Source organism: Phocoena sinus, chromosome 12 (genome assembly GCF_008692025.1).
Source record: "Phocoena sinus isolate mPhoSin1 chromosome 12, mPhoSin1.pri, whole genome shotgun sequence".
NCBI classification, from domain to species: Eukaryota; Metazoa; Chordata; class Mammalia; order Artiodactyla; family Phocoenidae; genus Phocoena; species Phocoena sinus.
Genome location: NC_045774.1, coordinates 7,426,560 through 7,453,964, shown reverse-complemented (window position 1 = coordinate 7,453,964; position 27,405 = coordinate 7,426,560). Strand labels below are relative to the sequence as shown.

At 42.7% G+C, this 27,405-nt stretch overlaps 1 protein-coding gene across 1 annotated transcript in view; it reads left to right on the top strand.

Moving 5' to 3' along the window:
* Nucleotides 1-27,405, top strand: part of SLC22A3 (solute carrier family 22 member 3) — an 87,706-nt gene that overhangs the window by 32,773 nt on the left and 27,528 nt on the right. Inside the window, exons 2-5 of the mRNA XM_032651316.1 lie at nt 5,647-5,750; nt 8,105-8,259; nt 9,952-10,120; nt 10,961-11,078. Coding sequence (XP_032507207.1) covers nt 5,647-5,750; nt 8,105-8,259; nt 9,952-10,120; nt 10,961-11,078 — 546 coding nt within the window. The remainder of the gene's footprint in view (nt 1-5,646; nt 5,751-8,104; nt 8,260-9,951; nt 10,121-10,960; nt 11,079-27,405) is intronic.

Here is a 27,405-nt window from a genome sequence, read left to right as displayed (position 1 = left end):
CTCCAGAGCCGCGGCTCCTCTCTGCCCTTAGATCTGTCCAGATTCAGAACCTGTCATCTTCCTCTCATCTTCACATAGCCTCAGTTATGTAGAGAAATCGTAAACATTTTCAGATGAGTAATTGCTTGTCTTCACTACAAAGAAATAAAACAGCTTGAACGCTGATTTGAGGGTGAGTCACGAAGGTCTTCAGTTAGTAAATGATGAGGCATTATTTTTATTATCCACCTTGGAGAGCAGCTGATCTGACAGGTGATGCTCTATAAACCTTGCGTCACACAGTGGTGCCTCTTTATGCCTGTGAAATCACCTGTTCTAGGTGATTGTTGCAGACTCTTGGGTTTCCTGTCTCGTCTCTGAGTCCTGCTATCATCTCCTTGGAATCTCGTTCCGTCCCGGGACCAGGGTTTCTGCTCTGGACCTCTCCATTTGCAACCTTCCAGACTCTTCCTCTAGCTTTTAGAACTTCCTCCTCCCTGTTGTGAGCTCTCTCGATGCCTCTGGTGTCCTGAATAAGAAACTCTGTCCCTGCGGGACCTGCGCCCCCTTCCCCACTGGGGGCACAGACACAAGTGGTTCTTCAGCTTCAAACCTGAGCCTGACACCTCCACTGCTGCAGGCAGATCTGAACCTCATTGGCCCACACGCTTCTGTCCTTGAGCCTCGGCTGCCCATCGCCCTGCTCAGTACCCTTCTTTTCCCTTTTTTTCCCTTCTAAATGCAGCTCATTGTTGAAGGATCTGTTTATGTCCCACCTTCTTCACGAATCTGACTGCTCTGGGTCCCAGCAGTCCTTTCTTTCCCTGAGGCCCTCACGCATTTATAGTCAATTCCATTCCATTCAGATATCAATTCCTCTGCATTTGCTGCCCGTGAATTGATCCTGGCTCTCTAAGCCGTATAATAAGCTCCTCACGGAGGCAGAAGCAAAGCCTGCTCATCACTGGTACTGCTCCCAGCCTCGTCTGCATGATGCCAGGCCCACCACTGGAAGCTGTAAATACCTGATGATTAGTTTTCATACCTGCAGCTCGTCACGGCGCTTCATACAGATCAGAAAAGCATTAATTTTTGGCATTAAGATACCCCACTAATGCTATCGGATCGCGTTAAAGAGATTTTCATTGAAAGTAGAATTGATAATGACATCCCTCCTCCTCATGGAGACCCAACCCAAATGATTTTCTCTGTGATTACACTATTTTTAACCATTATTAGGCTCTGTGGTGGCGGCTTGTTGATTAGAAATGGAATCCATCCATGGGGGTCAACGTGTGATTGTCTGGCCAGTGCTAAATGTAGCCCGAGGCACCCTACACCCAGTGGTCAAACCAAAGGCACACTGGAGTCAAATACTGTGATGTCCCTCTAAACTTAGAATCTCTCACGCGAGAATTTGTTCAAGAAGGCTAAACAAGACATCTATGGAAAAGCCAGCTGCCGGTCATCAGGGGTCATTCCCTGTGGTTTCAGGAGCGGGCAAGCCCCCCTCCTGAGGTCCTAAGTCTCTTGCATCCCTGTATTATTTTTACCTTATCTCCTACCTTTGGCCTTTGTATATTGAAGATATTCTGTTACTCTGGTTCTAAGGATAATTTAGAAATCAAAACTTGAGCATAGATCTGATAATGACCTGCTCCAGCATTTTATCATTACAACCCAAGTTAACATAATGTCTGTTTGGATTTTAATGACTAGGAAAAGCTAAAAAAAGTCACTTGGTTGGAAGCTCTTCGAAAGTATCTAATTAGGCTAGAGCTGTGCTTTCTGCAAAATGAAGCAATGTGATCCCTTCCAGCATTCCATGAACAGTTGTTTGAATCTTTTATCAGATTGGCTTTCTGCTCATGCGAAGGGGAGTAATTCTCTTTGTGTAAAAATGACTTGAAATTTAAATAAAAGTGACTTTAAAAGAAAATTAACAGGATGGGTACACCTGGATTTATGAGCATTTAAAAATAACTTTAAATATGTACACTTAGGAAAAAAAAAAAGGAGATGCTTCACTTGTTCTTGGTAGATTGCCTTAGGACAGACGTAAATGCTTGTGTCTTTGATTCAAACTTAGTTAAATTTGACAAGAGATGGGTTTTAGGTCTCCCTGGTAACTACAAACAGCTTTTAGTACTTTATTTCAGGAAAAAGTCTTCAGCCTGTGACGTTCATTGGCTTTGGTACGTGCCAACCTCTCTCTAGACACAAAAGCATATCTCAGACCCAGAGCTGTTTTGGCAGCAGGCAGCGAGCTCAGAGCCGATTAGGAAGCACCAGCCCCAGGAGGCAGGGGTCTGACTCCTGACTGTAGTGCAAGAGTCAAAACCAAGCCCTTCCATCCTTGTGACTGCAGTGTCTGTTCCCTACTGGGAACCTAAATGTGTGTGTGTGTGCATTTCTTGTAAAGGTATGTAATTTGTTTATAAATTTCTTTTGTGCTTTTGAAAGATGGCAGGCTCCCAGTCATAAGAAGAGAAACTAGGCTAGGTATTTCAAGCGGGAAGGGATTGAATAAAAGGATTTGGGTTTGAGCTGTTTTGGAAAGGCGAGGAAAGCAAGGAAGGACAGCTCCTGCAGAACCCCTGCCCTGCTCCACAGCATTACAGAGCCTGTGGGTCCTGTCCATTTGCCCCTGTGTAGCCGGGGAGTGGTTAAAAGCACTGACTGTTGTCACTGCTACAGTTGGAGCCAGTGCTGCTGCCACAGCCAGAAGCAGAATCCCCACTACCTGCCTTCTGATCTTGCACCAGCGCCCCCTACTGGCAGAACCTAAACAGAACCCCTGCTGGCAAGGATTCTGAGAATTGCAGTTTCCACTCCTCCAGCACCTGAGATGCAAAACAAAGTATAGAGGACTGACAATATGTGGTCTGGATGGTATCGTGGTGCTTTAGAAACTAAGTTATCATAGCACTTTAACCACTTAAACATTTACTTTATTTTACTTTACTTTATTCTATTTATTTTTTATTTTTTTTTTTTGCGGTACGCGGGCCTCTCACTGCTGTGGCCTCTCCCGTTGCGGAGCACAGGCTCCGGACGCGCAGGCTCAGCGGCCATGGCTCACGGGCCCAGCCGCTCCGCGGCATGTGGGATCTTCCCGGACCGGGGCACGAACCCGTGTCCCCTGCATCGGCAGGTGGACTCTCAACCACTGCGCCACCAGGGAAGCCCTAAACATTTATTTTAAATTAATTTTATTGTGATACAAAAAAATCCTTTTTGACGATTTCTTTTATGGGAGAGTGAAAAAGATCACTGTTTTTTTTAAAATAAATTTATTTCTTTTTTATTTATTTATTCTTGGCTGCATTGGGTCTTTGTTGCTGCGCACGGGCTTTCTCTAGTTGCGGAGAGCGAGGGCTACTCCTCGTTGCGGTGCACGAGCTTCTCATTGCGGTGGCTTCTCTTGTGGCGGAGCACGGCCCCTAGGTGTGTGGGCTTCAGTAGTTGTGGCTCGCGGGATCTAGAGCACAGGCTCAGTAGTTGTGGCGCACGGGCTTAGTTGCTCCACGGCATGTGGGATCTTCCTGGACCAGGGATCGAACCCGTGTTCCCTGCATTGGCAGGCGGATTCTTAACCGCTGTGCCACCAGGGAAATCCAAGATCACTGGTTTTATATTAGAGAATATCTTTGTGTTTAAAGAGTATTTCGGGGTATTTTAATTCACACAATTCAAAAGCAGCTAAGTATGTTCATAAAGGGATAGCTCTTGCTGGGCCTTGCTGTGTCATCTATGAAAACCATTCCTTTATCTTTAGTTAACCAAGTTATCTGAAGCTCAGCTGGAGGATTTGAGAGGTTATATTTGACACTGGCTGACATTTTTCTGTGTCAAAATGCTTTCTCTGGTGGTTAAATCACCTGTTTGACCTCTGAGGTTTTATATACTTTAATTGCATCCTTTATGTGTTTAATTCTAATGGGAAATGATTTCAGATAAATAATCATCTGCAAGTTTACTTAAAATGAAATTGCTCTGCTTTGGAAAACCAGTACCTACACTGACAATAAATCTCTTTTAAGTTACTGCTACTATGCATATATGTGTATATTCTTACTTCTTTAATCTCCATAAATCTTTTCAGTAAGTCTATGAAGTGAGCCAGCTACTACTGATCCCAGTTTTTTTTTCCAGCTGTGTTAGTCGACAGGTCATTAGCTGTAGAATCAAGACAAGTCAGGTTCTATAAATAACTATTATTACAGTTTGCTTATGAATATGTATCTATAAGACCACTCACAATTCCTATTCCAACAGCATTAATTTTCTCATCATGCTACAGTCTCGAGCAGTGGTCTTCACACTGAGGCAAGCATACCATTTGGAGGTGTGCAGAGAAAATCACAAGGTAGAGGGCCTGGCTACTTTGAAGGGAATCAGTTTTCAGAGCCTCAACGCACATATGTCCAAAATGGATCTGTCTGAGGATATGTACATGATGAGGATACAGGTCTTTTCCTAATATCCTTCTCCCCCTTTGCGGAAGGACTCCTACGTCTCTTCCATCTTCCTATGATGTATTGACCTAGGGTTTGAAAACCTGTGGGGAACCAAACAGTGGGACAGTTTGGAATATTGGTAAGAAAGTAACTAAGAAAGAAAGTAAATACCCTAATGATTTGATTAAACAACTTTGTGTAAGTCTGGTGGTTTCCGTTTCTTTCCTGACAGCAAGACTGTAGGAGTCTTAAATGGCATGTTGGTTAATAGAAAAGTTAAAAATAATTTTGGTGATAGATTATTCTGTAAATCTTGGCATTGAGAAGGAAGCAAAAGGATTGAGTAACAATACTGTAACAAAACTCTCTCCATTCCCATTAATTTATTTATACAGACAAGTTTTCTTGGCACATAAATTTATAAAAATGAAGAACAGGAATAGAATTGATGTTGAGCCCTAACTCATTCTAGTAATAAAAAGTCTTCAACCACAGATTACATGAACTAAGCGGAAAACCCCGGGCTTTTTTAACATTCTTCTAGAAAAGGGGCAGTGCATTTCCAACAAAATTTTACTCCTGAGTAATAATTCTTTTTCAAGATTCATCATATGTTATGTTTTTGTCAATTGTGTTCTAAAAGTAACTGTTATAACCCAATCAGAAAGGATTCTAATAGTTAGAAACATTGTCACAGGAAAAAAATGTTAATTAAACGTCAATTTATGTACATAATTTATTACATGCAGAAGTATTTATTTACCTGTCCATTAACATAATACACATTAACACAAAACACATTTTCTACATAAAATATTAGGATATATGTATGTGGGAATGAAAATAAGAATTCAAAGAGAAAACAGATTAGTGTCAAATTTTAGGCTATTGAAGAACTTGTTTTCACTGGATGATGGTAGGCGTCACGTGGCTATAGTACTCTATCAGATACAGTTGAAAGAACGATTGAAAAATGTCAGCCTTTGTAATGTACTGAAAATTACATCCATGGCAGATAGTGAAACTGATAAAGAAGACGTTTATATATCACTGTAGAAATATCTATGCGATACACTTAAAATTTTTATTTAAGGAGCACGTGAGCAAAAATGTTTAAGGATCACTGGTCTGGACAGATGATCAGGTGTCTTGAGGGTAAGCATTGCCACACGTCTCCGTCTCCCATGTGTTTTCTTTGTTTTCCCAGTTTGACCTCGTGTGTGTCAATGCGTGGATGCTGGACCTCACACAAGCGATCCTAAACCTGGGCTTCCTGGCCGGGGCATTCACCTTGGGCTATGCAGCGGACAGGTAGGCATGGGTATGGCAGCCAGTTTACATCTAGAAAATGATGTGTACCTATGGAGAGGAAGATGTTTCATGTTAACTATTAGAAAACTATTCTTGCTAATTTTGGAAAAAAATCTGAATTCCTCCACTAAGGACATTCATACCTGTTGGGCTGCACTAATGCCTTCCTTTGTAAGCTTCGTCTCCTCACCCCTTGAACTGTACAAAAGGTTGGGGCTGCTCCCCTTGGGTCTGAATGCATCTGAGAGGAAACACAGAGCAGCGAGGCCGTGACTTCATGGCGGGGCCCACGGCTGGCTGCTTGGATGCCGTGGAGGTGATTCCATGGGCTTCGGTAACTCGCTGATCGCGGTTTGATGAATTCAGTCATAAGGTCGCCCCCTTACAAATTTGTTTCATTTAATTAAAACAAATTTTTGTATTTAGTCTACAAATTAAAAACTCTGCAAAAAAAAAAGTTTTCCAAAAACCATGAAAAGAATTTGATCTATTCTTGAAGATCCATAAATACACAAATATACCAGTTAATGGCAGACACAAAGTGAGTGTATATATTCAAGACAGTCGTGCTCTCTCTTCAAATATCCCCGTTTCGGACATTATTGATGTAGGTTATTGTACTCCTGTTTAACTGTCCCTTTATCCCAGTTCTCAGTATGAACAGACTTGCAGTGATTTAACAATTCTCCCTGTCCCCCGTGTCTGGCTTACCGCTGCTCCCAGCACTCCAGCCCAGCATCAGTGGGTCAGCGTGACCCTGCTCGCAGTGGGCAGGGCTGGGAGTGTCTCTTGCAGAGCTGAGAACAGCAGTTAATTGGAGAATTCAAGACAAAATGCCCCCAATCCTGTAGGCAGTTGGTGGTCTGCACTTGACCAGACCAGGACTTCAAAATGGGTAGCACCTTTGGTTCCTGTCCCTCCCTCTGTCGTCTTTTTCTTGTGTTGTCCCCCAGCCCTCCTCGGCATGTGACGTCCTCCTTAATCCTCTGTGTCTGGTGCTCTCTCCCTGTCTTTTATCTGTGTCTTTCCTACTGTTTCTCCTTACAGCCTTTTCAATTCATTTTTCCTTCCTTAATCTTCCGCACACAGCCCTCTCTTTCCTAACTGGCTGCCATTTGGAATTGAGTTACAGATTTTCAATATGTATTTCTTTCATTTTGCCGTTACTCTTCCTAATTTAAGCATTAGGTTTTGCTTCTTCGGCATGTTTCTCTTTCACAGCCAATCAACATATCTTCAAACTAAAGTAACTTGACCAAAGGAGGGGGCTTTTCCTACCTGTGTTCCAGGAGGGGCTGAGCATCTGTCCTCAGGTGTGACCCGGTACTTTGGGGAGGAAGACAGAGCCGTGAATAATGCTGCCTCACCTCGGGGCTGACCATCTTTCAGCTCCTTCAATCTCTTATGTTCTTGAAGGAAAGGGCAAGAAGCAATTTAGTAGGTCCTATATCTGTGAGAGGAGAGTGGGAAGGGCAGTGAGTGAACTTAAAAACCTAGGTAAACCGAGACTCCTTGTGTCTCCCCTCTGAAGCGAGATGCTGTGTGAATTTGTTGGAAATTTCTATGGGAAAATGTCTTTGAATCAAATCTCTCAAAGGTCGTTGATGACAGGGCTTCACCAGCCAATAATCTGGCACAGCTATACTGAACCACTTAGCATCAGACTCTCAGAATATTGCCGGCGGTGACCTGTGTCTTTTGCCTAAGCGCTTTAATAATGGCTACGTAAATGGTGAAAGTAAAACACAAAACTTAAGAACAAATCACATTTATTGTGAACTTGACAGTTTGTAAAGGGCTTTCACATTAGCATCTCAGTTTGGTCTCTACAACCTCACTGTAGAAAAGATAAAAGAAAAAAATAAATCACAAGCAAACAAACAAAACCTGCATCTTGAATTGCTTAAGGAATTCACCCAAAGTTGCGTGACTTGAGCCAGAAGGCCAGGCCTTCTGGCTGTCATGATCATTTTGGCTTCTTTCTGTCCCTTTCTCCTCTGACCCCACCCACAGAAATGCTAGGAAGTGTCCAAGCTGTGCCACTGGAGTGACTGTATGGGAAAAGAATGTTGTAATGGAGAGGGTCATCTCTTTGGAAACTGCAATCCCAAAGGATGCATTCCACGCTTTAAATTTTGTAATGTCATTTCAGAGGCATATGTTTTCATTTGCCCTGGCTTTGCTATAAAACAAAGCGTAGCATTTTCAGCAGTCCTTGACATGGTAATAATGAACCTATAAAGGACACAAATTCTGCACTTAAGCCTACTTTAACAACACTTGCAGTGAGAGTCTTCTCACTGTGTTGAAGAAACACGTTTAAGGTAATCTCATCCTTTCTCTTTCTCCAAAAGGTACGGCCGAATAGTCATTTACTTAATATCCTGTTTCGGCGTTGGCATTGCTGGTGTTGTGGTGGCATTTGCACCCAACTTCCCTGTGTTTGTGGTCTTCCGCTTCCTACAAGGCGTGTTTGGAAAGGGAACGTGGATGACTTGCTACGTGATTGGTAAGACCTGGCTACGCCTCCTTGTCTGTTTGAGAACCAGGGTTAGGTGGGTGAGAAGTGCCGCTGGTCAGCCTTCCTCCAGCAAGTATGGTGAGGCTTCACTGCTGCAACGTTATTTCTGCAAATGGGAGGATGCAGGGGCAAGATGCTGACTCTTTAGAAATTAAAGTTCCATCTTGTTTTGGGAACCAAGTATGGACTCTCACCAAATACTGGGGTGAACCACTTTCTAGCACGGCCATACTGTTATCACATGGTTTCTTGCTTTGTTTTCTTAGAGATTAATCTTTAGAAAAACTTCAGTAGTTCCTTGAAACTTCTTTTTTTTTTTTTTTTTTTTTTTTTTTTTGGCTGTGCCATGTGGATTGTGGGATCTTAGTTCCCTGAACAGGGATTTAACCCAGGCGCTCAGCAGTGAAAGCACAGAGTCCTAACCGCTGGACCACCAGGGAATTCCCCCTTGAAACATTTTTAAAGCATTTTCCATGTATTTCTGTGATACAGTTTGAGGTAACATTGCTGTGCTCTCAAATATTATTTCTTTAATTCTATTCCTTCCGTACAAGTGGAGAACTTTTTGCCGTGCAGGAGATATGACCTGAAAATAAGAAGTTCATTTGTAACCCTTTGCTATCTTCCATACCTAGAAAGTTGGACGTCTGAGTGTGAAGGAGAGAAAAACTTCTCTTTGCTCCTATTACTGGGGAAGGTCCTGGCTGCTACCTTTCCAGTAGTGTCTGGGATAGGCACCCACTCTAAGTCGTGGTGGATTTGTGACCAGGGAAATATGAAGCCTCCTTTTTGATTATCACCCCAGATCTGTGAGCTTCCACTCACTTCTGTTACTGCTGGACAGCCCCTCTTTGGGGTGCCCACTTTGGGGACCCTTTGAATATCTTTTTGTGGGCGAGGAAGGAGAGAGAGAGCTGGGGGGACTGATGGTTGATGGCTGGGGCAGAAGGGATAACTTTGGACTATGAAGCGTTTTTAAGGAGACCCCAGTCTAGGTGAGTTTTCCTAGTTGTGATCTTAGGGCAGCAATAAGGTAACATATGCCAAGATGATCAGAATGGAGTTAGGGACAGATAGAAACGGATCAGCAGGAGGGGAGGGGAGGAAAGGATGCCAACAGTAAAATTCCTCATGTGATTTTCAAAGAAATATCACACAAATGAAAGGTCCGACACTGTGGAGAGAATTATCATTTGATAGAAACTCTCTTGTGATAGTGAAAAATTTATCTGTAGAATCTAATGTTCATGATGAATCACCTAAAGAGACTGTAATATGCAAATCTTTAAAGACTGTGATAAAATCTAGCCACTTTATTATATTTATGTTTTGATACTTACAATTACTTTTCAAAATAGTCATCGTCTAAGCTTTCCTAAAACCAACACGTATATTCTTTGTGTACCCGGAAGGGTGCTAGGCTGGGTGTGTAGGAGGATGGCACGTGCTTGTTGATAACGCAGAGAAGAGGGGGAGAGGAAGGGACCTGAGCTGTCTGGGAAGCACATCCCCATCAGGGCAGTGCCTAAGGAAGCTTTGGGATCTTTGAGAGTCCTGTATAGTATTCTAGCGCCGCTGATGGATGGATGTCACAGGTGTAACGTCTGTGTTTGTGTGTTTGTCTGTTTGTTTTGGAGCTGGTCTTGAGCTTCCCTAACCTCTCTGTTTGTTTTCCTTCAGTGACAGAAATAGTAGGTTCAAAACAAAGGAGGATTGTGGGAATAGTGATTCAGATGTTCTTCACCCTTGGAATCATAATTCTCCCTGGAATTGCCTACTTTATCCCCAACTGGCAAGGGATCCAGCTAGCCATCACGCTGCCCAACTTCCTCTTCCTCCTTTATTACTGGTAATGTGGTTTTGGTCATTATCAAATTTATTCTTATTTCACAGAAATGTAGAATCTATGCTTCCAAACCAACACGAAAACGAAGGCGAGATTTTCTAACATCTCCAGAATGGCTATGGGCTTTGCGAATTTCTAGAGATGATTTATTGGTTTTTGACTAATAGTTATTATTAAATTAAGAAAATTGAAAAACACCTTTAAAATAGAGTATTAATTATGTTTTATTATTCTGTAATCTTTTTATGAAAACTACAAGGCAACAAACCATATCTGCCAGTATGTCAACATGCAGTTTAAATGCAGTGAACAAGATTTGCTTGTCTGTATGTTTTATTAAGCTAATTAATGGGACTCAGGAATTCTCAGGGGAATAAGAAAATGTGAAGAGCATCAGAAAATTAAGTTATCGGAAAGCTACAGGTTTGTGCATTTGACTCCTATTAGAATGAACATATTTTAATCATCCTCTAATCTAATTTTAATATATGAGCAAACCAGTTTACGTAAATTGGGTTCTTGACCTTTTCCTAAATGTTCATTAAATCCCAGTTTTTTTCATCTTCGTAATTGAGGACTGCATATTCTAAGACAGCCTTCTCGCGAGAGCAATGTAATATTGATTATTTTTATCGTAAGCAATGATTCAATTATCAAGTGAGCATTTTTTCCCATCCGTTATAAACTTGCAAAGATAATCTATGTTTCAGAGAGCCAGTTCTAAGCTCTCAGAATCTCTGAAACACGTATCTGATCGCAAGATCCATTTCAATAGAGAAATTCAAGTCATAAACTTTTAAGTTTTGAGATACGCAGGCATAACTCAAGACTTCTTTTCACCAGGGTGGTTCCTGAATCTCCCCGCTGGCTGATTACTCGGAAGAAAGGAGATAAAGCATTAAAAATTCTGAGGAGCATCGCGAAATGCAATGGGAAATATCTCTCGCCAAATTACTCGGAGGTAATCTTACATATTACTAGTAACAAGTATTGTTAAAGTGGGTGAATTAATTTGTCACTTATGCACATATTATCAAATATATGACTAATCATTTTTAGTTTGACTTTAAAAAAACCTTGGGAAGAATCATGTGGTGTATTAAAGAAGAAATAATTGCAAAGTTGTAATAGCATTATAATTGAGGTGAATTGGTCATTTAATCCATATTTTAATAGTTGCACCAAGTTACTTGAACTACTATACTTGAATCACCTACTGTAGGCCCCATAGTAATTAATCATTCATTCATCTTAATTGGACGAACTATAAATCTTTTCTTGACATTCAATTTAAGTCTAAAGATTTGTCTTTAAATTTAGTCTTGGAAGTATTGTCTCTGCCGACCAGAGCTTGGGCAGTAATGTAATATTTCAACCTTTAGACTTAGACATCCTGAATAATCTGCCCTCCCTCCCTCCCTTCCTCCCTTCTTTCCTTCCTTCCATCATTCCCTCCTTCCTCCAGCAAAGGCTTTTTGGGTGCCTCTGTGTCACTGCATTAAGAGAAAAGGGGGTTGTGTATTAAAAGCTCATTCTTGTCTTTTCAAAGATTTGATATGCAGCCGAAGACATATGCATGTATTTGAAGCAACACCTGAATAATTAGAGAATAACATATAAAAAAGATATGATTTTTGCTTTATCTGAAAAGACTAAGTGAATGCAGAATAACAGAGGATTATTATAAAAGGAATATTTAAGAATAATTTTTTAAAATTTATTTAATTTATTTATTTTTGGCTGAGTTGGGTCTTCGTTGCTGCGCCCGGGCTTCTCTAGTTGCGGCGAGCAGGGCTACTCTTTGTTGCAGTGCCCGGGCTTCTCATTGCGGTGGCTTCTCTTGTTGTGGAGCACGGGCTCTAGGCACGTAGGCTTCAGTAGTTGTGGCATGTGGGCTCAGTAGTTGTGGCGCGTGGGCTTAGTTGCTCCGTGACATGTGGGATCTTCCCAGACCAGGGATCGAACCTGTGTCCCCTGCATTGGCAGGCCGATTCTTAACCACCTCAATGCCAGGGAAGTCCATAAGAAGAATTTTTAAATGTTTAATATTAATATTGCTAACATCGTTTTCTTTTGTAGCATTCAGTTTGTCTTGCTAGAAACGTTCTGATAAAAATGGGTTTGTGGGTTGTATTGTCAACTCCCCAGCTTCCTAGCTCCCCAGAACCTGGTCGGTTATTTTCGGATTTCTACCTTCTTCTTTCACTCTTACATTAAGTAACAAGCAGTAGGCTCTGTGTATACAAAGGTTTCAACTGACCAATTGTCACTGTTGGAAGTAGATTAATGATTTACCTTGAGGTTTACAGGTCATAAAATATATGGTAAAGATAAAACGTGATCGGTTCCAACCATGAAGACTAGTTGATCCTTGTCAGTCTTTGACTGAGAACATTTGAGCTGTGCTTCTAGGGAAAATAACATCCCACTGCCCTCTCAGCTTGCTCTGGTCACACGAGCCATTGGTCTGCACAGCTGGATCAAATGAATGATACTTTGTACTCAGTTTTAATGGCCAAATGAGTATTTTTGCTATTCATTCATCAGTATCCTGAAGACGTTGCACGTAGTCCCAGAGCTAAGCATGTGTAAGATCTAAATCAAGGTTTTAAGAGTGTAGAAAACATAGTGTGTGCTGATGGCTTATGAAAGAAGATGCTGCATTAACCGTGCACGTTGTGTGTTATCATGAGTGTTGCTGAGAAGCCAGAGGATGATTGCCAAAATAGCTGCTATTCCACATCCTATGAGTGTCCAGTCCAACACCCACTGACCCGCTTCGAATTCATGAGCAGGATAGAGATCATTTCAGCAGGGAAGTACTTAAATGCTCTACATCATTGTGATTGTAAATGATCGGGAACTATGGATCCGATGGCTTCCAAGACACTTGAACTCTAGTTTTTAGCAGTTAGATGATCTCCATTTGAAAGTCAGGATTGGTGAGACTTCAGTTTCTCCAGGACTTCAGTTACTCTAGGATCCTAGCTACCACTGTGGGCATAGGATCCTAGTGATAGGTGTTGTGATAGGTTGATAGGCCTCTTCGGTCTTTTTTTAATCCATAGGTTTTCTTTTTCTAGCAACTTTTTTAGCAACTTTGGTGGAGAATGCTACGGGGTTTTCTCTCTGTTGAGTTTTCTGAAGTCCAAATTTCACTGATTACATCTCTTCGGATCCTTTAACGTGACCCTTTGTCTTGTATTCCCTGTGATGGAATACAACTAAATAGAACTAAATTGGCAGTTAGATCTAGAGTTAAGCAAGTTCAGGTTTGTCATTTTGGGCGTGACTACTTCATAAGTGGCTTTGTACATTTCCATTAAGAGACACCTAGTGTCTCTGTGCCTCTCTATTCTTTTGTGATGTTAGCTGCCACTGATAATCATTGCCTGGATTTATCCATTCATCGGAGATTGCAAATTGACAATATTCCCATTTTGTCATTATTTCTTCATGTGTTACTGGAACACTTATATCAAGACTAACTTATCCCATCAACTGAGATGACTCTGACATACAGTTCCTATAGGAAAGGCAGGATATAGGCATAATTCTTTCTTTTCAAATTAGCAAATTGGTTGCCTGAATTCTCGAAGTGATCAATGCATTGTGGGCTGTGGGGTTTTTAAGCCTCATTATGACCTCCTGGATTTATACATACTGTGTATGTTTCAGTCTTCTGCAGTTATTGTTATTATCCCACTGATGCTCAAATTGCCCCCGTCTTTGGACAGACAAGGCTCATCTTTGCTGGTTCCTGAGTCCCTCTGCCACACCTCTAGTAGTTTCTGAATGCTTCCTTGCTCATTAGCACGACAAGATTTTCCAGGCTTGTCTTGTAAGTTCCAGTCTCATGCTTGTAATCCCCTGCTTCTCAATGGGGGCTTCAAGTTTTGAAATAAATGTCTTCAAACTGACTCTGTCCATCTCCAGCCTTTAAAAATACAACCGAAGTAGAAAGGCAAAGTATTGTCTTTAAAAAGAGAAAGAATTTTAAAACGTAAAGACGTTGAAAGCACTTTGCTAATAGCTGAACTCAGTCAAATTATAGGCCAAACCATAGTTTTCTATTTCAGAGACATTAATGTTTCCACAAAACATGATAATGTGTAAAATCCCTCTTTCAGTGCTCAGAAATACTGGTAGGTAGTACAGGCATTTGACTTGAACTCCAGCACTAGCACCAAGGCAGGATCCTATTATAGTTTTGGGGGGTAATGCTATCAATTACTCCTCTTTTGGCCACTCAAGGAACTACTGCCCATGTCAACAGTAGGACCACCAGGAAACCTTACGGTTACACAGTCACCTCACACCTTCAGAAACCCTCCGTTGCCTTAGCTGGTATTCCCGCTCTCTGGATATAATAACATCAAGGCACCCGTGCCCAAGGCTGGTTGCCCAGTGCTCTCCTTACACTTTTCACGGAACCTCTCTTTGGTAAATCCTGACTTTTGGAAGAAGTTATTACCATGTAAATGACCTCATCCCCCAAGACCTCTCCAATTCCCACCTCATCCTAGGGGTGCACATCCTAGGCTGCAGTGAAGCTAGAATGAATTAGAAAGAATCTGCTTGGTAGCAAAGCGGCCCTAGGAGATCTGGCAGGTCTACCCTCCTCTCATCACAATAGCCTCAGCCACCTCCCAACACCAGCCTGTTCCATCACTGACACCAGAGGTCCTGGTCTGTTTTAGGCCCGAGATGCAGAAGTGGTGGTGGGGTACCAGTTCAGAGCAGAAGCTGTAAAGGCATCACGAGTTTCCGACAGCTCTTTTGCTCTTTCCTTCTGCTACAAGAACAGCACATCCCAAACTGGAGCTGTTCCTTCAGCGTGGGTCCAGAATGAGAAGAGCTACAACTTGGAACAGAGCTATAGCAGCTGACCTACAGCTGAGACGTGGAATGTGGCCAAGAAATCATTGTTTCCCCTGTAAACTACAGTCTGCTAAATGTGTCTCAGTAAGCTACAGAGATTTGAGGGTGTTTGTTTTTGCAGCCAAAGCTAACTAATGTAGCTGATAGTAATAGTACTGGTTCAGGTGCCAAAGTAGGGTTTGGTGATCCAACGCATTTTTTGCTATCTAGATGACGCTGGATTGTGGTAGATTAGATTATTGTTTGAAATAGTCACATCTTCCCCCTCGTTTCCAATGCATGAAGATACTTCCTGGCTCCACTGATGCGGGGCAGAACCATGTAACCTGCTCTGGTCTCCTGATGGCTGAAGTGTACGGCCTGCCCTTCGACTTCGGGCTTGGCCGTTCAGGTTGCTTTGACCAATGGTAGGTGACCAGATGTGATGCAGTAGAGTCATGAAATGTGCTTGGGCTTGATCTCTGGGCTTCAGCCAGCACTGTGAGAAGAATATTTCCAGGTTCTCCTACTGACCACATAGAAGGCTAAGAGACATTTGGAGGAAAGCTGCTCTAGCAAAGTCTCCCCAAACCTAGATCAGCAGTCTCCCAGCCAGCCCACAAATGTGTGAGCTCAATGAATGCTTATTATTTTATGCCACTCTGCTTGTTACAGAGCATTATTTATCAAAAGTCAACTGATATCCTGATTAAATAGCCATTGTCACTTACTGACCTGGATTCTACAACTACATAGGTAGTAACTCTGGCAGTAGTTTGGGTTTCATTTTTTTAAAAAAAGATTTTGAAGATGTCTCTCCCCCCGTCTTGTCTTCGTGTGGGATATGCTCATGGAAAATAGTAGGCTACAACTCTAGTTAACAAAGAGGCTCTAATACTACCGAACTGAATATGTCCGTATTTGTTGGCGATACTGTTATGTTCTGTTGACTCAAAAACCTATAAGGCTTGATTGTAATTTCCTTACTTGTATGATACGCTTATATAGTTCATTGCTCATAGCTAATCACAGTTTATTGAAATGTCAGTCGTAGATGTTACACTGATAATCATTCATGCATAAACACACTCATGGGCAATTCCCATGGTGACGTGTTTGGGTGACATCAAGAACTGATACTTGAGCTTTCTGATCGCAAAGGGGACATCATCAATATAAATGATCCCACTCTGGTGTATTTCCAAGATTGAATATATTAAAACCTCCTTAAAAAGTGTCAGGCTAATTTTTAGGTTACCTTAGTTACCAGAGAGACTTCCAACTCTTAATAGCTGCCATATTTCCTATATTTTAATGAACCGTCACAGAGGCATCAATATTGCTCCAGAGAGGGACTTTCCAGCTTTGGGAATGTCTGTTTCTGACATTTCCTTTCCAAAGGGGATTTTTATAAACATAATTTTTGTTCTTCCGAAAGAGAAACCACACCATGATTCTGGCTGTCATGAAGCTCATGTGAGTTGTGTGGTATTTTCGTCCAGTTGTGCTGTCTTTGTTAGTTTTCGTGTTTAATTATTATCTCAGACTTGAAACTTAAAAACTCTCCCGTAGAATTCATTTCAAAAGATCCAGAGAAAGTAATTTAGGCCCAGGCAGTGACCGTGTCAAGAGTGGGAAAGGTGTGAGTCTGGAAAATAGTAAAAGACAGTGGGAAAAAAAGTCTCTGGAAACTTGTACATTACTTTTCCTTAACAGAAGTAAATCTTCATTCTTTGACTTCACACAGAATAAATGATTCCGGTTCTACCAGCAAAGCCGTCATCCTTAACATGACGTGTTAAAATGATTGGTGTCATATGCCACCACCTTAGCTTTAATTTAGAATATTCTTGAATGCATAAAAAAAGTCAGGACACTTCATATGCTAAACAGAAAATGGATCTTTGGAGCTGAGAAATAATTTAATAGTACTCTAGTTAAATCCATTTTTGGAAACAGCCTGAGTTCTATAAATGGGCTATATTTCAATTCTAATTAGTTCCCATGTCTTTAACTTTTTGAAAATAAGACAATATTGCATGAATAGGGAAGAATGTTTATGCTACAATTTAAAAAGCCATAAAAACAGCAGTGAAGGGCCGTTGAATCCAGAGCGAGTTCCTTTCCCAAGCTGGGTGAGTAGATAGTGAGTTTCTTCCACTAAAGGAAATTCGGCCTAAAATCTTCCAGGTCAGTGGGCTCTCGTTTCACCTGTACAGATCTTGAGGGAGAGTGATCCAGAGCATCACATGGCTTTAACTGAGCTAGAAATCCAAGTGTCTTATCCCTTAAAGAATGAGATTACAGCCGTGGAGAGGGCAAGGCAGATTTTCAGGGCAGCTCCTCAAAGAGCAGCATTTTGAGTGAGGAACCCTGGGAGACAGACCTTCTCTCCCCTTCCCTGAAATTGACCTTCCAGAGTCCCTCCTGAAATAACTGGGCTATATGCTCTTGCCACGGTCTTAAGGCTTGAGAAGTATACATCAGAACTGTGAAAGAAAAGCACTCAGCATCATTGTTACATAAATATAAATAAATATATATGTAGATATAGTGATACCAGTCAGTCCTGGTGTCTGATGACATCTTTCTAACAAGTAATTGGATCTACAGAACCCAGGACAACTCATGGACTCAGATGGTGACCAGTAGGGTGACCAGTTGTCCTTGTTTGCCCAGGACCGGGAGGATTTCTAGGACACTGAAGTCGCAAAGCTAAATCTAAAGAAAGTCTCAGGCAAGTGGGGGTGACTAGGTCAGTCCTCCCCTTCCCAGCTATGCTTAGAGAAGGATACCAAAGATGTACATTTTCTGGCTCCAAAAGCCCCTCCCAGCCCACTGGGACCCTGATCCCTATGAGAAGACAGTGGGATGCCTGGCCTGACTAGAGGATGGGACCTGGGATTTCCCGATGTCAGATGCAAGCTGCCGGGGCCCCCAGGTGGCTGCCAGGCTTCCTCTTTCTTCCTCAATCCTTAATTCTTTAAAAAACACACACACAAACACACAAAAACACAAAAAACTTTTACAGCCTTTATTTGAAGGTCTAACATGAAGTGATATTCCTTTGAAAAACACACACACTTTATTGATGCATGATTGACATGCAGAAAGCTGTACATGATTCATGTATACAACTTGCTCGATCCCCTGTTTCTACTATAGTTCTTAATCTGGACTTGAACCCTAGTTGTTCGACTGGGGCCCTGGCCCCCTGCTTACTTTCTGCCTGTTCTTTCTGTCAAAAGTGGGGTCCCACTGCTGATGTCTTTACTCATCTGTTGTCATAGAGTTAGATGTTGCCCCTTCTGACAAGTGCCTGATCTTTCTGGAGACTGCGGCTGCTGAGAACCCGTCCTCCAGGTGGGTCCCACACGGGACAGCAGTGCTGGCCCACAGGAGACCCAGGTGTCCCCTCCCCCCACTGGCCTCTCTTGGTGTACATTCTTGGTCCAGACACAGAGCCAAAGCACCTCCATTCACCTGGCCTGCTCTCCCTAAAGCTGAGATTCCAGCAAACACTGTAGGCAAAGTGATGTTGGATTATGACACAAGGGGAAGAGTTCCAAGCTCTACATAAGTGATATTTAGAGGCATGTCAACTCCTCTTCATTAGTTACAGAATCTGGGAACAATGGACTCCTCCCTTTTTCCATCTCAAAGGCTGATCCTTGCCCTTCACAACAACAGCCCTCCTGTTTGAGCCCCAGCACCCCTGTGGTGATGCAGAGAAGCATTTGCCTTTTTCTGGCCTAGCCCAGGCCCCGGTGGCATTACGAAGAAAACGAATTAAAATATCAAACAAAATGAATAAGCCACACAGGCTTATTTTATCCTGTTAATATTGATTGCTCTTTTTTGGTGAGAATTGTGAAAATGCCGACTGCGGTTATTTTAATTCTGGGTCTCTCTAATAGAATAAAAAGTGAGTTTGCTTTTGCTCTTGCCTTTTGAACACTTGCCAAGAGAATGGCCCTCTAACGCCGTCTTTGAAATCTTCATATTCTATCGTGTGAGAGAGGAAGATAGCAGCCTTTTCCAGTGTTTTGTTCCTGTGCCACTTGGCCCACTCTTGTGTTTTTGGCAAAAGCAGTCTCTGCAAATCCAAATTGCTGTGCTTCCCTACTGTGAATAAATGAGAAAATACTAGCTCTTTGTGAAAGTGTTCCCTGCTCTGGAGGCCATGATGGGTGCAACTTCCAGAACCCTGCACATCCAACTCCCTGGCAGGAATTCCCGGGCATTATTCCTAATCCAGAGCTGCTGTTGCTATGGCAGTGCTGCTTGCTAGATCTCCAGTCCATTAGGAAAACTGCCTTTTTTCAGGAAATAATCCTAGGAAAAGAGATGCAGCCTGGGTGAAATCATTTAAATTCTCCAGGGCTGGGCTTCCCTGGTGGCGCAGTGGTTGGGAGTCCGCCTGCCGATGCAGGGGACACGGGTTCGTGCCCCGGTCCGGGAGGATCCCACATGCCGCGGAGCGGCTGGGCCCGTGAGCCGTGGCCGCTGAGCCTGCGCGTCCGGAGCCTGTGCTCCGCAACGGGAGAGGCCGCAACAGTGAGAGGCCCGCGTACTGCAAAAAAAAAAAAAAAATTCTCCAGGGCTAGGTTGATTGTTGCAGTATGCAGACATGCTCCTTTGATGTAGATAAACATGAGAAAATTGTGCTAACTAGTAACAGAGAAAACACTGGGATCTATTCGCTTCCATCCCTGGAGGTTCCCCCCAGGTAGATGGTATAAAGGTTTCAGGTGCTAGATTCTCAAGGGCTAAATCTTCCCTTCCCTGAAAAAAATAAAAATTAAGATCCATCTAACAGATGGCTGGATGAAGAACAGCCAGGTTGTGTTGCAACAGCAACACTTCTTCATGTGGGTGCAGATATGAACGGGACCAAGCCCGTGCAAGCCAGGGATGGCTAGATTTCTTGGTTTAGAACAAATAATGTGGGTCTGTGCTGTTTTCATTTTTCTTTGAATCTGGCACTATTGGAGGGAAGTATAATTTAATGTACAGAAAGGGGACCTGATGGAGAGGAAGCCTTCCTTCTTCAAATAGTGAATGTACCTTTCTTAAGGTGGCTGTATAAAGGAAGCTTTAGAGTGAAGAAGTCCTTATATCCTTCCCAGGAAAAGGACTTAGGGAACGTTGGGGGAAATGGCCTGAACCAAGGACACTCTTATGCTAGAAAAGTAGGTCTTTGTTACCATCCCTAGGAATGGGCATGGAGGGGGACCAAAGAGGAACGTTCTGGCTAACACACTCCTGCCTCGCAGCGCCTGTGACCTTAGCCCCGGAGTCGATGGAAGAACCATGCAGCAGTCTGTCCCGGGGGGGCCACTGATCCCTGGGAACCACCAAGTTACTGCCAAAGTCCACAAACCATTTGCAGCCAAGTCTTGTCTGTAGAATGAATGAATACATCTCGGATACATATACACTATTATTTCAGATGAAGGTAGATGCCGTTGTGATGAACAGTGACTAACGAACCGAAAGGCGTTAAGTTCATAGTAAATTTGTGTTATGTTGTCGTCTCAATGAACAGAATTAAAAGCACAATTCCTATCATGCGGGCAACCATTAAATTCTTCGACATTAACCAGAAGTTCTCATACTCAATTAGGACAAGAGTCACTGATCAGTACGCACAGACAGGATTAGTTTCCATCAGTCGGACAGCTGTTCCCTGAGCTCTGAGAGTTCAAGTTATATGAAGTTCTCAGAAAAAGCTGAAGGACCCCACAGAGTCTTGATAAACCGAATTCTTGACAACTTCCGAGATTTGTTCAGTTTTTTTAAATTCAATAAAGTAAACCCAAGTTCATTATATTCTGCTCTTTCACTGACCTTAAGGACAAGTTCTTCCTCTGAAGTAGCAAGAGTTGAGCAACTTGGTGTACAATTGTCTTACTGTCTCTCAAAGGTGGGTGCTTGTTTTCCTTCTTGTTTAGGTTTCAGAGCCAACACACCACTAACAGTTTAGATCTTGAGGAGGACTGAGGAAGCCTTGCTGAATGAATACTCAGCCCGATTATGTCTGTGGCCCCAAGAACGGTAGAGATTAAGTACTGGCCGCGTGTGTTGATCACTAGGGGAGTCTCCAGGCTTAAACACTTCTCTTTGAAACCTGACGCGGACAGATCTTACCAAAGACAATTCACGTATTCACTCTGCAATTCGTAATCGTTAACATGCTGTATTTATACAGGCTGATCTAAAATTAGCAGGGGACAGATTGGATGGCAAGTGAGTGAAACATGGGCTCCGTGCCATGTAGTGTTCTTCCCACAGTTCTGTAAACTATGTGGCACACTTGGTTGTCTAAAAACAACCGGCCTGTAAAGTTCAAGTTGATTATTAGTTACTACATTGAAAATATTTTTCACCTTGCACCCTGAATCATGGAATATTTTATTTGGTCACCGCATGTTTAGAAAAACCATGTAAATGTAATTGACATGAGGTTGTCCCACAAACGGACACGCACCATAGCAGGAATTCATCTTCATTTGTTCACCCATTTATTCAGCAAATAGTTACAGAGCACTGGGTTCAAAACATCTAGTTTTAAACAACCTCTGTGCAGTAGTCACTTTCAAAAATGCCTCCCAACATGCATTCAAGGTGCCTTACATTTTCTCTAATTCTCTATGGTTGGTCTTCTTTCTTTTTTTTTTTTTTTTTCTTTTTGAGCTGTTTTCAGGTCCCCCCTCTAATAGTTCCTTACCTATTCAAATATACTCAGTTTCTTCATATAGATAAGTGTAATACAACTAAATATAAATTTTTCCTCTCATTTAAAGCTGAAGAACAGCTTAAATCTCAAGTGTAGAGTTTGGAAACCGTATCAGTGTGTTTTAATTTTGATGGCATTGTCTACAGAAGGGTATTCTAATTGGGTCTCAGTTAGTACATCTGTTAAGGCTGGAAACTCACCTATGTGTTTCTTGGAATATAATAAAGCAAGTCACATTTCAAAGTTAGAGAGTGAATGCAGTATAACATTAATACACATCACTGTGGTCCAGAGTGAAGCCATGAGACTGAACAGGCTTCACTATCAAAAACCTCCAGAGTCAGAATTCCAGGGATGGTGTGTACCACCCACTCGTGGCTTGTACTTAAAAGCATCTCATCCCTCTCTAAAGATGCTTCTGCCTGAACAATCAAGTACATGCCCGTGAACAATAAGTAACTGTATGCAGAAAACTATTCTGCAAATCAAGAAATAGAGAAGGGAGAAGCTTGCAAATTCTAGAACTCACCGAGGACTGCAATATTTATTGGGGTGCGTGTCAACTGTTCTTTCAGCTGTTCAGCTGTACTTGACTTTCTTTGGAAAATTTCTTAGCTTTCCCCAATGCACGTACATAAACATGAAACTAAGGGCTTCCTGAGGTGCAGAAGTAAGGCAAAATTTGAATAGTTGGCAAGCCTGGAAGCACTGAAAGCAGAGGAAGTTCCAAGCTGACCTCTAAGTAGCTCTGTAGCAGGTGGTTTGGGTGACCGTCATTTTTCTTTGAGCGCAGAGTCGAGTTAAGCCTGTCTCTCTGCGCGCGGTACAGCCATCGTTGGGCTGTGCAGGCCCCTCTCATGTTTGGTCGATTTGATTTTCCCTTCCTCCACTCTCCCCACTCTGCCCTCAACAGGTCCCCAATTGAATGTGCTTGATGTATGCCCTTTGATATTGATGTGTCCTTATAAACCAGAGCTTGTGGTATGCGTGGGTTTAGGTGACATAAATGGCGTTGTGCTGCTCTAGATCTTGCCTCATTTCTTACCTTTTCATGGAGCAATGTTTTAAAGGTCTCCTTGTGTTGCCCACACGTGAGCGCTGCGTGGTTTTCGTCAGTACCTTCTGCTGTATTTCACATCTCCGTCCTCCAAACCTGGACTGCCTCCAATCATCCTGATAAACGTTTCCATACATGTCCTCTCTGTTTATCCATTCTCTATATAATAGTTTGCATCTGCTAGTTCCAAACTCCTAACCCCTGCCCCTTGGCAACCACAGTTCTGTTCTCTATGTCTGTGAGTCTGTTTCTGTTTCGTAGACAAGTTTATTTGTGTCATATCTTAGATTCCACATATAATGATAGCATATGGTATTTGTCTTTCTCTGTCTGCCTTACTTCACTTAGTATGATCATCTCTAGGTCCATCCATGTTGCTGCAAATGGCATTATTTCATTCTTTTTTTTCAGCTGAGTAATATTCCATTGCATATATATACCACATCTTCTTTATCCATTCATCTGTCGATGGACATTTAGGTTGCTTCCGTGTCTTGGCTATTGTAAATAGTGCTGTTATGAACACTGGGGTGCATGTATCTTTTTGAATTAGAGTTTTCTCTGAATATATACCCAGGAGTGGGATTGCTGGATCTTATGGCAACTCTATTTTTAGTTTTTGAGGAGCCTCCATACTGTTCTCCATAGTGGCTGTAGCAATTTACATTCCCACCAGCAGTGTAGGAGGGTTCCCTTTTCTCATACATGTCCCCTTTGGACACTTGAGAGGTTTCCCGTGGAGTATAATGCCTAGAAGTGGAATGACCGGGTCCTGGGTTGCATGCAAGTTTAGTGCCCTAAATAATGCCACATTGCTTTCTGTGTACACCCATTGAGTGTCCTGTTTGCCCATGTACACATTTGGTACTCTCCAGTTTTCTAATTTGGCCAGCCTCCTTAGTGTTTTAGGTTGCACGTCTCTGGTTACCAGTGAGGCTCAGCACATCTTCGTGCATACTGCTTTGTTATTTGTGTTTCTCCTCTGTGGATTGCCTTGCCATATCCTTGCCCACGTGTATGGAATTTTCTGGATTTGTTGGACTTATTGGATTGGATTTGTCCCCTTCAATTTATAGGATTGCCTTTTATATTCTAAACTTTACCCTATTGTTGGTTTTAGACATTGCGAGTATGTTTCCCTCAGTGTTTTAGCTACCCATTAACTTTGCCTATTGTTTGTTTCATTGACCCAAAATTCTTAAATCCTTAATTGATTTGATACGGTCAGATCAGTATGTTTTCACATATTGATTGTTTTCTGGGTTTTGTTTAAGAAATCTTCTTCTGTACCCAAAGGCCACAGACATTCTCCTATTAGCTTATGGCTCCATCACATTCAGGCCTGAATCCATCTGCCCTGCTCCCTCAATGCCACTGTGAAGCAGGGATCCACCGTTATTGGTCTCAGTACTGAGCTGATTTTCCGAGCACCAGCTAATAAGCGATACATCATTTATTAAGTTCCCATTTCTGAGTCTAAATTAGTTTACAGCTTAAAACCTGTCTACTATTTTTAAGGAACCCAACAACTCGTAACTTATATATGTACTCCTGGGCTTCAGATCGGGGCTAAGATGCAGGCACCTCGCCAGTGTTATCAATGAATGTCCCACACCTGTGAAGCTCCATGTGGCTGGAGATACATGAACCAGATAATGAACCAGATCACTTAGACCTCAGATTCGTATACAACCAGCAGACAATCACGTTCACGCTCTTGGCCTTAAAAGATAAACACACGTTGTTAGCAAATGCCCAAATATCAGTGCTTATCCTCTAAAACACACTTTCTGATTCTGGACTTCACTATCTAACTGCCCATCACTGAAATGAAGGAGAAATACTCTTCAAAGCCGGAACATCAGTCATGCAAAAGCAGAAGGGATATAATGTCCCCCCAAGATACTCAAGTATTTCTTTAAAAAATGAGGATTGTCTCTGGGAGAACGATGCCTGCTCTGCGTACCTCTCAAAAGGAGGTGACAACGTATGAACATACTTCATCAGTGTAGAACGAGATCATGATTTTCAGACCCACCAACACCTTCATTAAGTGTACTTGGGGGTTCAAATGTGACTTGTTAACTGTTCCAGTCCCTGGGCAGTGGCGTAAGCTCTTAGTCACAAGCTTTCAAGGGGACGGCAGGTCTACCCAGGGCTCCCTCTGCTTCCGTGTTACAGTTTTATGATTTATTTCAGTGATAAACTAATTAGTGCCTGTTGATTGAAAAAGCAGTAGAAATAATCCTCATTTCTTTTTAGGAATTTTAAAGGTGGATTTTATCAAAAGGACTTATTATTTATAAGAAGCAAACAAAATTTCATAAAAATTGCAATTTCCCCAAATTTAAGTTGAAGTCTTAGTTTAATTACTTCAAAATAGAAATATAATACTTAGCATAATAAATTCCTATGAAGAAGAGGGTATAGGGCTTCCCTGGTGGCACAGTGGTTGAGGGTCCGCCTGCCGATGCAGGGGACGCGGGTTCGTGCGACGGTTCGGGAGGAGCCCACATGCCGCAGAGCGGCTGGGCCCGTGAGCCATGGCCGCTGAGCCTGCGCGTCCAGAGCCTGTGCTCCGCAACGGGAGAGGCCGCAGCGGTGAGAGACCCGCGTACCGCTCCAAAAAAAAAAAAAAATAGAAGACGGTATAGACCAGAGAGCCTTTTTGTAAACGTGAGAAATCTATGGACTCTTTATCATTCAGGATAAGCCAGGTGTGCATGTAACAAACACTCCCCAGATCTCTGTAGATTAAAACCACAAAAGAGGGACTTCCCTGGCGGCACAGTGGTTAAGAATCCGCCTGCCAATGCAGGGGACGCAGGTTCAAGCCCTGGTCCGGGAAGATACCACGTGCCACGGTGCAACTAACCCCGGGCACCACAACTACTGAGCCTGCGCTCTAGAGCCCATGAGCCAGGCCTACTGAGCCCACGTGCCACAACTACTAAAGCCCATGAGCCTAGAGCCCGTGCCCTGCCACAAGAGAAGCCACCGCAATGAGAAGCTCGTGCACTGCAACGAAGAGTAGCCCCCCGCTGGCCACAACTAGAGAAAGCTGGGGTAGCAATGAAGCCCGACGCAGCCAAAAAAATAAATAAGTAAATAACATTTTTTAAATAAATAAATAAATAAAACCCCCGAAAGATTAACTGCTGTCTGTGCCACGTGGATTCACTGGGGCCTCCTCTCCTTGTCACAGAGTCCTCACTCTTTAATCTAGGCTGTCCTATAGCAGCCACTGCCTGGACCATCGCAGAAAAGGGGGAGTTCTAGAGGGTCCTGCTTTAGCAATTAAATGCTCACAACTCCTTGGCAAATCTGGGGAGGGGGCCCCACTCAATCACGCAGGACCGAGCACTACAGTCCTATCACGTCCCTGTGATGCGCTGGGGAGGGAGGAGAGGAAACAAAAACATTTTTGGCAAACAGCGCTCAGGAGATGAGTACCACCATAGATCTCTTTTAAAAGAAAAACAATTAAGAATACAGAATTCAGTTTGAGAAACACTGACTTAGGAAGATACATGCTTTTGAATGCAAATGTATGCAAATGATTACTACAAAGTAGCTTTCGCCTTCACAACTGGTTAAAAAAATAATTTGGTCAAAGTGTAAACACAATTTCAGAAGTTCTTACTGAAAAATAGGAACTATGATGACCCATTTCTCAGAGAAACCACAACTTCGGGGCATTGTGAGAGCAGAAAGAAGATGGTACCCAAGGCACCACAACTCTCGGAGCACATTGTTAAATAGAGGACAAGGAAGGGCAGCCAGGCCTCTCCTCAGTCACAGCCAGCAGTCAGGGCCAGCTCAGCACAGGGATTTAGAGAAAACACCCTGAAAAGATGCCTGTGAACCTAGCTGATGGCGAACACCAGAGAGGACGCCAGGACCACTGCCGGCTTGCTGAGAGGCTGGTAAGAGCTGGACGAAGGAAAACAGGAGAGGGAGCCGGTCCCGGAGAAGAAGACCCACAGGAATACAGGAGGCAGCTGACCCAACCCGAGGGCGCTCTGAGAATACCATCCTGGACTCGCCCTGTCACCACGGCCGGGAGCACTTGTGCGATGGAGCCGATGTCGCCCTGGGTTGGCCTGGCTGTCGTTGGCCTTCATGGAAAGGGCTGGCAACCCAGAGACAGGGTGGTAGTGCCTCATGCTCCAGGCCCAGGCAGAAAGACACCTGCCAAGAATCCTCCTGGGCGAAGTTGCACTTCGGCTGGAATCCTGCAAACACCTGAAGCCCTGGAAAAGCTAGGAAAAGGAATGATGATAGGAATGCGGATGGGTGGAGATGTGGTTTGGCTTTTATTTGTGACACAGCAGATGATTTGTTTTATTTCACACTAGCTTTCTCCTCTCTAGAAGAATCCTTGGCTAACTAGTTACTTACAGATACTCAATTTGCCTATTTAGAACTAAAAATTTGTGTATCTAGACATGTTCCTATGGTTTAAGACGCTGGACATTCTTTTCTTAAATTTATAATTGGAGTTTTTTATTGAGATAAAATGACATAATATTAGTTACAGGTGTACAACATAATAATTTGGTGTTTGGTGTATTGCAAAGTTATCACCGCAGTGAGTCTAGTTAAGATCCATCACCATACATGCTTAATAAA